Source organism: Perognathus longimembris, chromosome 11, assembly GCF_023159225.1.
Source record: "Perognathus longimembris pacificus isolate PPM17 chromosome 11, ASM2315922v1, whole genome shotgun sequence".
In the NCBI taxonomy this organism is placed as follows: Eukaryota; Metazoa; Chordata; class Mammalia; order Rodentia; family Heteromyidae; genus Perognathus; species Perognathus longimembris.
In genome coordinates, this window is record NC_063171.1 from 30908700 (window position 1) to 30921001 (window position 12302).

General features: G+C 35.8%; 1 protein-coding gene across 9 annotated transcripts in view; it reads right to left on the reverse strand.

Annotated features, from left to right (window-relative positions):
* The window catches only part of Dcaf6 (DDB1 and CUL4 associated factor 6), a 109354-nt gene that overhangs the window by 62553 nt on the left and 34499 nt on the right, over window positions 1-12302 (reverse strand). For all 9 annotated transcript variants that reach the window (XM_048357946.1, XM_048357944.1, XM_048357951.1 and 6 more), the window contains exons 5-9: window positions 11319-11432; window positions 8861-8996; window positions 7749-7963; window positions 2569-2662; window positions 168-287 (exon numbers count right to left, since the gene is read on the reverse strand). In XM_048357946.1, coding sequence (XP_048213903.1) covers window positions 168-287; window positions 2569-2662; window positions 7749-7963; window positions 8861-8996; window positions 11319-11432 — 679 coding nt within the window. The remainder of the gene's footprint in view (window positions 1-167; window positions 288-2568; window positions 2663-7748; window positions 7964-8860; window positions 8997-11318; window positions 11433-12302) is intronic.

The following is a 12302-nucleotide window of genomic DNA, read 5'->3' on the forward strand; positions in this document are numbered from 1 at the left end:
AAAGAAAAGGCCAGCAGATCTAGAAGGGACAAACTATACTAATCTTGGGATTACTGTAGATGTAGATGGTGATACAATATAAATATAAGCTGGCTTCCATGACAGTTTTTGCCAGCTTTTCAATGACTTAAATTTAAAAAAAAAAAAAAACACAAAAAAAAACTTACCTCTAGGTCGAGATCTTCCTCGTCCTCTATTGCTTTGTGCAACCTCACTGGCTTCTTCAAACCATCTTGACAGCATGTCAGACATTCTCTGCATCAGTGACACATTGGGACTTTGCTCTCCTGTTACAAATAAATCTTATGAATGAGCTTAGTAGTAAGTTAGGAGCTCTCAATGCAAAACCTAGATGTGAAAGAGCTTTAAAACAAGAAGTAGTGGTGCATGCCTAAAATCCCAACTACTTGAGAGGCAGAGACAGGATGATTTCAAGTTTGAAGTTAGTCCAAAGTTATAGTGAAAATACCCTATCTCAAAAACCACTGGAGAGTGATGGTTCACGCCTGGAATCCCATTAGGGAAGCTGAGATTGAACTACAGTTCAAGAACAGCTCACACAGAGAAGTGAGAGTCCTCAAACTACAGCTAGTGTTGAAGACCCTAACTAAAAAGTAGGGCACCTGATCAGCAAGCATGAGGCCAGAAGTTCAAACCCCAGGACTGCCAAAATGGGAAAAAAAAAAAAAAAGTAAACAAAAAGGTTGAGAGCATCGCATAGCACACATAAAGCCCAGTACTAGGAAGAAAAGAAAGCAATTTAAAAAATCAACTGGCCAGATAAATTATATACATTTATAAACATCTATCAAGAGACTTTATTACATTTTATAATTTTTACATTGACTTCTTCAAGAATAAGTAAGACTCATGACTCTATCTGTGCCTATTCTTCCATACTTCTATATCTATGATTGCCCAGATAAGGACACATGAATTGAAGGACTCATCAGTTCTAAGGTCTGCACTCTTTCAAGAGCATTACTGCCAGACAAACACAAAATAACCCAGGGTTTTGTATGAATTATCCTGAAAATTGATATGGCAAGTTTTAGTGTTTGAAACTAGCTGAAACCTGAAGTATTTTGTCTCTTCTGTCACTTCCTTTCCTCTTTTTAAACAAACAAGGGCATTTTAAAATTGAATGTACATGTCCAATTAAAAATGTAACAACTACTTGCTAAGATGGACCACTGTCCTCAGAATCCTAGTATTGTTAAGTGCTGTGTCACAACATTCACATTTCAGAGCAGGATTAAAGAAGAGTTTAATTCTTAAGTATGGCTTCTGGAAGTTTCAGTGTGGTATTTGTACTTATTCAAATATCCTTGTCAAAATTTTAACTGCAAGAAATTCCATGGAATATATATTTTTTATTGACATGGCATTATTATGGCTAACTAAATACCAGGTATTATATTACTAAGGAAAAGATAGAAAATAAATACTGGGAGACAACTGGAAATCTGTCACAAAATGTTTAGAATTGAAGCCACTCTGATCTCTGTCATTTCCTGATTGTGACTTTAGACAAATTATCTAAACCGTCTAAAACAACTTCGCTACTAAATGAAGGCAGTGTTACATCAAAGAATGATTGCCAGTAAATACATGCTCAAAATATTGTATTTGGTACAGTCACTTGAAAGACGAATTTACTTCCTTTATCCAAATTCCCTTTGATGGTATTTTTACATATAGTAGAAAAAGAGTACAAAGAAAAAACAAAATCAATCCTGGCTTTACTACTATGCTGTCTTTGCTTAACGTGGTAATATATACCTGTGTTCCTCACATGCTTAATGTATTATATGCAGATTAATTGAGAGGTATAGAAAGTATTTGTGAATATATAAATGAAGATGTTCTAATATTAAAAATGTGACTATCCTAAAAGCTTACACTTTAAAACTGAAAATTATTTGCTTTTACGTTTTCTGTGGAGTCAGAATTTTACATTTAATTGCCTTTATATAGATATATAACATCAAGGATAATTGCTTTTACATATAAAAATGTAATGTTAATGATCAAGTAACATTAAGAATAATATATTGAGCAATATAAGGTTTTAGATATCATTAAAGTAAGACTTTGGCAAAGACTCATTTAGTAAAATACACAGGTTAACCCTGTTTTAAAGCATGTTATTTTAAAAGCTTCCAAAGTAGTTTCTTACGTTTATCAATTAAGGTATTTGACATTTTTTAAGTGTTATTATAAAACACTCAGGCTAAAAATTTAAATTTCCATTTTTCTGATATCTAGTAGAAGGTAAAATGAAGAAGTGTGATAATACTCAATATCCCATGGGGCAATGGACGTTCTTATATTTTCAGTGGGAATATAAATTACTTCACCCTTTTTTGAAAAGTAATCTGGTAATCATCAAAATTAAAATCTATTTGTCCAGTGACTCAGCTATTCTACATCTAGGAATTTATCTGAAGACATATTTGTACAGGTATAAGATAAGTATACTTATAAAATAAGAAATTGGAAATGAGCTAAAATATCATTTAATTTTAAATACCATATACTGCAAAAATCTGACCAAAGTATAGTTACCATCTCTTTCTCGTTCACTTTCAGGCCTGGCTCTCGGGCCAGTATCTGACCAATCACCACGAAGTCTCAAACGCTTAACTGGAGGCTGTCGTAACTAAGGATAAGAATAGGTAGATTCTATGTAAGTCTAAACAAAAATGTATTTGCTCTCCAGCCTTCCCTCCTCCCCCACTGATGAAGATGAACCCAGATCTTGTGCACACTAGGCAAGCACTCTAACACTGAGCTGTATCACTTGTCCTCAACTTTGAGAGCATATTTTTAAGTCTAACAGATAATTCCCATCCTCCTACTATCAAGTACCTAAATGAGATGCTAGCTGAGTATATGAGCCACTAATACAATTACTTTTGGAGCACTCATGATAAATAACCACTGATACTTAGTATAGGCCATATACTTAATTACAGTTAACCTAAAGTGTGAATGAAATCATGTACATGTAACTTCTCTTTATCACTGACAACAGAATTTAACCTCCATAAACCTCAGTTTTGAACTGTTAAACTTTTAGTCTACATAGGGCACCTACATATCTAACAATAAGTCATTACTTTTACTTTTATTTGGCAATTTGCTCTCCAATTCTCCCCAGTATTACCACCTTTGACTTTCCTCAAACTTTGCAATTCTGTCATGCTGTTATTCTTTTGTTAATATTTTCTTCTTACTTCAGAGAAAACAAAGAACGTCCTGTGGAAATGACACCAATTTCCTCAGCAAAATTCTAAAAATTTATCTCTACAACTTTAACTCCTTCTACCCTTGCTCAAGGACGCATCATTTATTCTGTTATAGCCTAATCTCTCTAATTTGTGCCTTCCTGTAATGTTATCACGGTATCTGACCATACATTGAGGTCAGATGGAATTCATAGAATTCATTCTGGTGCAGGATGATATATGGGCTCTAACTTCTATTTTCTGCACATGGATAGCTAATTTTGCCAACACCATTTGTTGAAGGGGCTGTCTTTCTTCTAATCTGTGTTCCGCTCCCTTATCAAATACTAGGTGGCTATATGTTTGTGGACTTCCATTGGTCCACAGATCTATTCATGTGCCAGTACCAGGCTGTTGTTTTTTTTTTTTTTCTTTTTTAATCACTACGGCTTTGTAATAAAGTTGGAAGGTTGGTATTGATTTTCCCTCAGCATGGTTCTTCCTGCTAAGTATTATTTTTGCTATTCAGAGTCTTTTATTATTCCATATGAATTTTATGATTGCTTTCTCTATTTCTTTGAAGAAAGTTGTTGGAGTTTTGAAGGGTACTGTATTGAATCTGTAAAGCTTTAGTGAGGACTGCCATTTTTATGATGCAAATTAATTCTTCCCATCCAGGAGCTTGAGAAGTTTATCCATTTTCTTAAATCTGCTTCAATTTCTTTTTTCAGATTTTTAAAGTTTACACATTAAAAGTCCTAAGTTTTTTGAGGCTATTACAATTACAGTTGCTTTCCTTATTTCCTTCTAGTAGGCACAGGCCAAAACTTTCTAAGTAAAAATCCAGAATCACAACAAATCAAAGAAAGACTGGATAAATGGGATTGCATCAAGCTGAACAGCTTTTGCATGACAAAGGACATAGCTAATGAGATATACAGAAAGTTCACAGAATGGGAGAAGATGTTTTTACCAGCCATACATCAGTCAAGGGCCTCATATCTAAAATGTACTTAGGCCTCAAAAAGTTACCTCCCTCCCCCAAAATAAACCTTCAAAAACTCAACAACCCAACCAATAAATGGGCTTAAAACAAGAAAGACCTCTTAGAGGAAGAAATAAGAACAACCAGTAGACATGTGAAGAAATGTTTCACATCTCTGGCCATAAAAGAAATATAAATTAAAACAACATTGAGACTCCAGACCTTACCAGGGTTAGAATGGCCATAATCAAGAAAACTAAGCATAAAAGATGCTGGTGAGGATTTGGCCAAAATGGAATGCTACTACACTGTTGGTAGAAGTGTAAACTTTTTCAACCTCTCTGGAAAGCAGTATGGAGGTTTCTCAGATGCCAAAACACAGAGCTTCTCTATGATCCAGCAATCCCACTCCTGGGCATTTATCAAATTGGCCACAAACCAAGCCACACTAAAGCCACCAGCACAACCATGCTCACTGCAGCATTGTTTACCATAGCTCAGATTTGGAATCAACCCAAAATGCCGCTCAGTGAACAAATGGATCAATAGGTGTGAGAAACATATGCAATGGACTTCTACTCATCTATCAGAAAGACTGACATTGTACCATTCATAAGGAAATGGAAAGACCTGGAAAAAATTAAGTGAAACATGACAGACCCAAAGAAACACAGGTTGCATGGTTTCCTTTATTTGTGGTAACTAGAATGTACCTATAAATCTACAAGTAAACACACTGAATGATTTTTAAAAAATACACAGGGAGGGCTGGGAATAAGGCCTAGTGGTAGAATGCTTGCCTCATACACATGAAGCCCTGGGTTCAATTCCTCAGCACCACATATATAGAAAAAGGCACTGTGGCTCAAGTGGTAGAGTGCTAGCTTTGAGCAAAAAGAAGCCAGGGACAGTGCCCAGGCCCTGAGTTTAAGCTCCAGGACTGGCAAAAAACACAAAAAATACACAGGGACATGATAAATTATACAGGCCTCTAAAACATTCACTAAGTAAGGCCAAAGGAGGATATGCATAGAAGTGGATCACGAAGGTTCAATAACTATGTGTACATGATCATATAAAATAATATTTTACAAAATGAACTCCAAGGAAAGGAAACAAAAGATTTTTTTAGTTGTTGTTGCTGCTGCTGTTTTCTTTTCTTTTTGTTTTGTGAGCTTGTCTTTGGGAAGGTAAGGGGGGGCACAGAAAAGGTAGAACAAAATGGTGAACAAATACAACAGTGGTACTCACAAGACACTGTACAAATGAAGTGTACATCTTGTGTGTGGGGACACAGGGAAAAATTGGGAGAGAGCTAGCACAGGAGAGACATAGTTCAAAAAATATTCTACTCATTACCTAACTCATGTAATTGTAATCCCTCTGTATATCATCTCTACAGTAACAATAAAATATAAATTAAAAAAAGAAAAACTGGGGAGGAAGGCAGATTATTAATTTCTTCTAAATATAAACCTCAGTTTATTCGTTATGATTGTTTTTATAATTTATTTGAATTTTAGATTTTAATCTGGTGGGCTGGGAATATGGCCTAGTGGCAAGAGTGCTTGCCTCGTAGATTTTAACCTGGTTAAAAAGTGAACACTAACTGTTCATGACTCAGCATCATCATCCTGGTGACACAAATGTGCTTGGATTCCATGGTGACAGAGTAAGAGTAAGAAAGATTCCATGGTGGCAATGTTAACTGGCCCAATTCACATGTCTGCACACTATTTTAAGGGGAAATTATACAGCAATGGCAACGTGACAGAACACATTTCATGTTTTCAACAAAACCCGTAAACTCTCAAATAGTTTATCATTTTCCTAATTCAATAAACTATTTTTTTCTAACTTTTTAAGTAAGGAAAAAACTGAATTTAGTTTTTCATCTCATAGGAATTTCAAAATTGCTATTATTCTTCAGAAATTTTTTAAATGTGTTCATTAGTTAAGCCCTTACTTAATACCAAATCTATGGCTAATTTTTAAAAGCATTTAACAAGTACAGAGAAAATAAATGCAAGACCCTATGAAATAAGAAAGGAAAGTGGGAAAATATGTTCAGGAAAAAGCTGAACAAATTAAAGAAAACATTTTACTGTAGCTATGCACTGCCAAAAATGTATTATTTTGAGTTTCTACCTTTATAAGAAGTTAATGTTAACTGTTTCATAGTCACTTAGTGACTGTGATTTACTTAGCTACTTTTTTTGTGCTGGTCCTGTCGCTTGAACTTAGGACCCAGGTGCTGTCCCTTAGCTTTATTATTCAAGACTAATGCTCTACCACTTGAGCCACAGTTTCACTTACAGCTTTTTGGTGGTTAATGGTAGATAACTGTCAAACAAACTTTCCCTACCCAAGCTGGCTTCAATTTTTTTTTTTTTTTTTTTTTTGGCCAGTCCTGGGCCTTGGACTCAGGGCCTGAGCACTGTCCCTGGCTTCTTCCCGCTCAAGGCTAGCACTCTGCCACTTGAGCCACAGCGCCACTTCTGGCCGTTTTCTGTATATGTGGTGCTGGGGAATCGAACCTAGGGCCTCGTGTATCCGAGGCAGGCACTCTTGCCACTAGGCTATATCCCCAGCCCTGGCTTCAAATTTTGATCCTTAGATGTCAGTCTCCTAATAAGCAGCTAGGATTATAGGCATGAGCCAACAGCACCCAGCTTGTTCACCTGCTTTTTAATATGCATGCCTAATTTAACTTAACTTTTTCTCACTTGCTCATCTGTACTCCATAAAATGTACCTAAGGATAACATTATATGCCACTAGTCTGTAATTGTGAAAGAGATGCATAAGTGGGAGAGGAGGGATTGCTGAACATATGAACACAGGCTCTTAGAAGTTTATCATCACATTTTCTATTATTTTAATTGCCTTAAAAAAATAAGGGTTAGAGTTACTAATCTTTCTTGTTGTTCTGAGCATTTATGGAGTTAGAGAAGCATTTTGCTATTAAATATTCTCTCTTTAAATCAGCTCCCAAAGCCTTATGCCAGGGCTTATGCCTGTAATACTAGCTACTCAGGAGGCTGAGATCAGAGAATCAAGGTTTGACGCCAACCCAGGCAAAAAAGTCTCTTCCACCAAAAAGCCAGACATGGAGCTAGGACTCAAGTGGTAGAGTGCTAGCTTTGAGCAAAAAAGCTCAGAGACAGCACCCAGACACTCCCAGCACAAAAAAAGGAGGGGAAAAAAAAATCAGTTCCCAAATACTTTTTTTTCCCCCAAGCCCTACCCTCAATGGGGGATTTAGTTCAGAGGTACAGCACTTGCCTAGTATGAGTAAGATCTTAGTATGACGCCTAGTACCACAAGAAATAAAATTTTTAATATGAAAACTTTCTTATTTGACACATTAGAAAATTATTCATTAGCTCTTATTCTCTCGTGTATGGTCCCTAAACTATAAATGCTTTGAAAACGAATGTTTTTGTTAATTTATTTATTCTGCCTTCAAGCTCAGAAATCACTGGATAGGTTCCTCAATCCAACAAAGAACATAGTTTTGAGTAAACTGGTTACCTCCTCTCGTCTCTCCTCTGCAGAAGGAGTCTTAAGTTCTCGTGCTGTATCATCCTTAGGGTCAAATAGATAGATATAATCTGAAGAATAACTAACAAGAATCTCTTGGCCATCTTCACTGTAACACAGAGATGTCACTCTGCAGGACTTGTTATTAAGATGAGAAGGGATAAAGCGAGCAACCATTCCAGTGGTCCCCCGACCTGCATAGTTCCCTAAATAGGAAAGTAAGAAGTTATTTCTTTAGAAATCATAATGTTTTAAAGTTTAAAAACTCAACCTAAAATTATGAGATGTATGACAATGCAGCAATATAAATCCAAACTATCACAGTCTACATACAGAAAAGGTTCTTTTACTTACCAGAGTTTATAGCAAGTATATTTACAAAAAATTCATGATTGTTTGGAATCTAGCTTATATATTTTATTTAAATATAAGTTACGTAACTGATCTATGGTAATAGTCACACTAGTCATATATTTTAATGTCTTCAAATTAAGATAACTTTTGTAACAGGAAAGTTGATAGCATATAATACAGAATGAAATTTCATTTTTTTTCTTCTTAATGCATGATATAGAACGCAGGGCCTTGTCCATGCTAGATAACAGCTCAGTACTGAACTACAGGTTCCTCAGCCCATAGTTTTATAAAGCTGTCTCATGATAAACTCAGCCTGGCTGTAAGCTCACTATATAGCCAGGCTGGCTTCAAACTTAGTATCCTCCAATGTCTGCTTCTCCAGTACTGGGATTACAAGATTATACTAACTACACCTTGTTTACAACTTCAATTTTATTAACTCTGGTAATCTTCTATTTCAGATATCCAGCTAGATGTAAGAAAAGATTTCTGTTCTTTTATGAGACCCATTTTGTGGTAATATTTTTAAGGCAGTCTTGGGAAAGTAATACATTAAGTATCACAATTTTAAAAACTGGGAAACTGTATGAGCACCATCCCAATACAATATTAAAAACATACTGAAATATCTTTTAAGAATAACCTATATCCTTTACATACATTCTATTTGTGAATTCTTACACCAAGCTAAAGAAATATTAAAATATCAAATGTCACAAAAATTTATTCCTTAATATTACCGTTACCTGTAGCTCTTGTGCCAAGCATTCGCCGATCATATATTCGAACTGAGCTGTCAGAACAACCAACAGCAAGGTAATATGGGACTGGTGGACAAATAGCTACAGATGTGGCAGCACGTCGACAGTTAATTAAAATATCCTATAAAATACCAGGACATTACCAGTTACATAGGGCTTTATAGTAGCAAAGATGGCATATTTAAAATAAAACATATTTAAAATAAAAAGTTGTATGTATTTTAGTTTTGTTGTTTGTTTGCTGGCTTTGAGCTTAGGGCCTTAAACTCATTTGGCTTACTTGCTCATAGCTGCTACTGTACCACTTGAGCCACACCTCCAAATCAGCTTTTAGTTGGTTAACTGGAGATGGAATCTCAGACATTTCTTCCCTGGCTGAGTAGTAAAGATTGTAAGTATAAGCCACCACTGCCTAGCTAGTATTTTTGACTTTAAAATTTTTACTTTATTGTTGTTACAGAGGGATTACAATTACATGAGTCAAGTATATTTACTTTTGTACAGTGTCATCTCTTCCCTCATTCTCTCCCAGTCCTCCCTCCCATCTCCACCCACAAGTTGTATAGTTCAATGTCCCGTGTGCTCCACTGCTGCACTTTTCACCTTTTTTCCCTCAAGTTCAGTACCCTCCCCACAACCCTTCCAAAGATGTACTCTTGAATACACCATATATAAGGTAAAGAAGACAGAATCAACAAAAACCTTTAAAAAAGTTTTTTGTTTCCATATTTTAGAGTTTATTTCAGTATGTATATTATTTTATGGGAATATGAAGAGGCACTTAGACATTGTGCCTTCATGATTCTCTCCTAAGAGTATCCTCTTTTAGTCTCATTTTATAGGAGTAACTAGAATCTTGTATAATTTGTCATGTCCTAGTACGTTTTAGATCTAACTTCTGCACATCAGAGAGAACATGGCATTTCTGGCTTTATAAATTTATCTGTTAAGTCTCTATCAGAAATTCTTTTCTTATTTTTTCCTTTTATTGATGGCACTAGAACTTGAACTCAAGGCTTTGTACTTGCTTCACAATTGCCATGCCCCCAAAACTCTTCTGTTTTTGGATAGGGTCTGTATTTTGCTCTGGGCCATCCTTACCCTTGAATGTTTTAATCAATAGTCCTATGTAGCTTGTGGTACTGGCATATACTACCATTCCCAGCTTGTTGATTGAGATGGGGTGGGGTGTCACTAACTTTGTTCCCAAAGTGCCCTCTAACCACAACCCTATAGAACTCTGCCTCCCAAGTAGCTGGGATTATAAGCATATACCATTATTCTCAGTAATTTTATCACAAATAACTGACTCTATATAAAACTAAAATAAATATACTCAATATATATTCTTCCTTAGCAACCCATTATAATTAAAGAAAATTCTTTATAATTTGCTATAAATCTCCAGCATTGGTTGATTTCTCCTACATTACAGTATATTCTTAAAAGTTAATCCAAATAAACAATACACAGAAATACTGAGACTTTAAAAAATTAAGATAGAATAATAGATATGAATACTACAACATATATTCTAAAAAGGAACAAATAATTGCTGCTACAAAAATAATTTAAGAAATATATTACAATTTAAACCCTTTTTCTCTTTTTTTTTTTGGGGGGGGGGCAGTCCTGGGGCCTGGACTCAGGGCCTGGGCACTGTCCCTGGTTTCTTTTTGCTCAAGGCTAGCACTCTGCCACTTGAGCCACAGCGCCACTTCCGGCTTTTTCTATATATGTGGTGCTGAGGAATCAAGCTCAGGGCTTCATTGTATATGAGGCGAGCACTTTACCACTAGGCCATATTCCCAGCTAAAGCCTTTTTCAAAATTAGCTAAATTCCACATAACAATATAATACAGGGTACCTAATAATCATATTCATGTAATGAACATCTTCAGAAATGTAAAAACTTATATAATGTATGTAACAGGTTACTGTCTCAGTAACTCTACTAGAAATGCCATATTAGTGCACTTAACAGGCAGAAAAGTGTATAGTTATAATCTATCTTTCCCATGATCAGTATTATAATGTGTATAGCATAAAATAATTATTAAATGTTAATCAGAGCTGGTGGCTCATGCCTATTATCCTAGGGACAAAATAGGCTGACATTAGAGGATCAAGGTTTGAAGATAGCACGGGGCAGGGAAGTCTGTGAGAATTTTATTTCCAAGTAACCACCAAAAATCTGGAAGTAGAACTATGTCTCAAAGTGGTAGAACGACAACTTTTAGAGGAAAAAACTAAGGGAGAGCACCCGGGCTGAGTTCAAACTCCAGTGCCGACACACACATACACACACACACACACACACACACACACACACACCTGAAAATATCTGTAAAACAAAATGTAAAAGTAAATCTTATCAGCTCCAAAGAAGTAACTATTTATAACTATAATTTTTGTATCATGTATATAAAAATTGAATTCTTACATCTTTGCAGTCTTCTTTCGTGCAACTAGTTTTGATGCGTGTATCAAACCACCTGACAGTTCCATCTTCCCCACAAGAGAGAAAGGTGTAAGGGTCATTCGGTACAGTCATAACCTGAGGATAAAAGCAAAAGTACAGTTGACATTACAAACATTCAAACAGGTAGCTCTGAAACACACTGCTAATATTTCATAAAATGATTAATGTGAAGGCAGCAAAACCATTCTTTTTTTCCCAAATTTTTATTATCAAACTGATGTACAGAGAGGTCACAGTTTCATACGTTAGGCATTGGATACATTTCTTGTAGTGTTTGTTACTTCGTCCCTCATTCCCCTCTCCCTTTTTTCCCCCTTTCCCTTTCCCCCCATGAGGTGTTCAGTTCATTTACACCGAACAGTTTTGTAAGTATTGCTTTTGTAGTTGTTTGTCTTTTTTTACCCTGTGTCTCTCGATTTTGGTATTCCCTTTCAATTTCCTAGTTCTAATACCAGTATACACGGTTTCCAAAATACTCAGATAAGATTACAGAGATAGTGTAGATACAACCACAGGAAGGTGATACAAGAACATCATCAATAGTAGAAGCTACAGATACACATGGGACGTTGAAAGTAGTTACAACTGTGATATAACAACCATTTCCATAACATGGAGTTCATTTCACTTAGCATCGTCTTATGTGATCATAAGGGTATAGCTATTGGGCTCTTGTGATGCTCTGCTGTGACTTGCCTAAACTTATGCTAATTATTCCCAATAAGGGAGACCATAGAGTCCATGTTTCTTTGGGTCTGGCTCACTTCACTTAGTATAATTTCTTTCCAAGCCCTTCCATTTCCTTACAAATGGGGCAATGTCATTTTTTCTGATAGAGGCATAAAATTCCATTGTGTATATGTACCACATTTTCCTGATCCATTCGTCTACTGAGGGGCATCTGGGTTGGTTCCAGATTCTAGCTATGACAAACTGCGCTGTGAT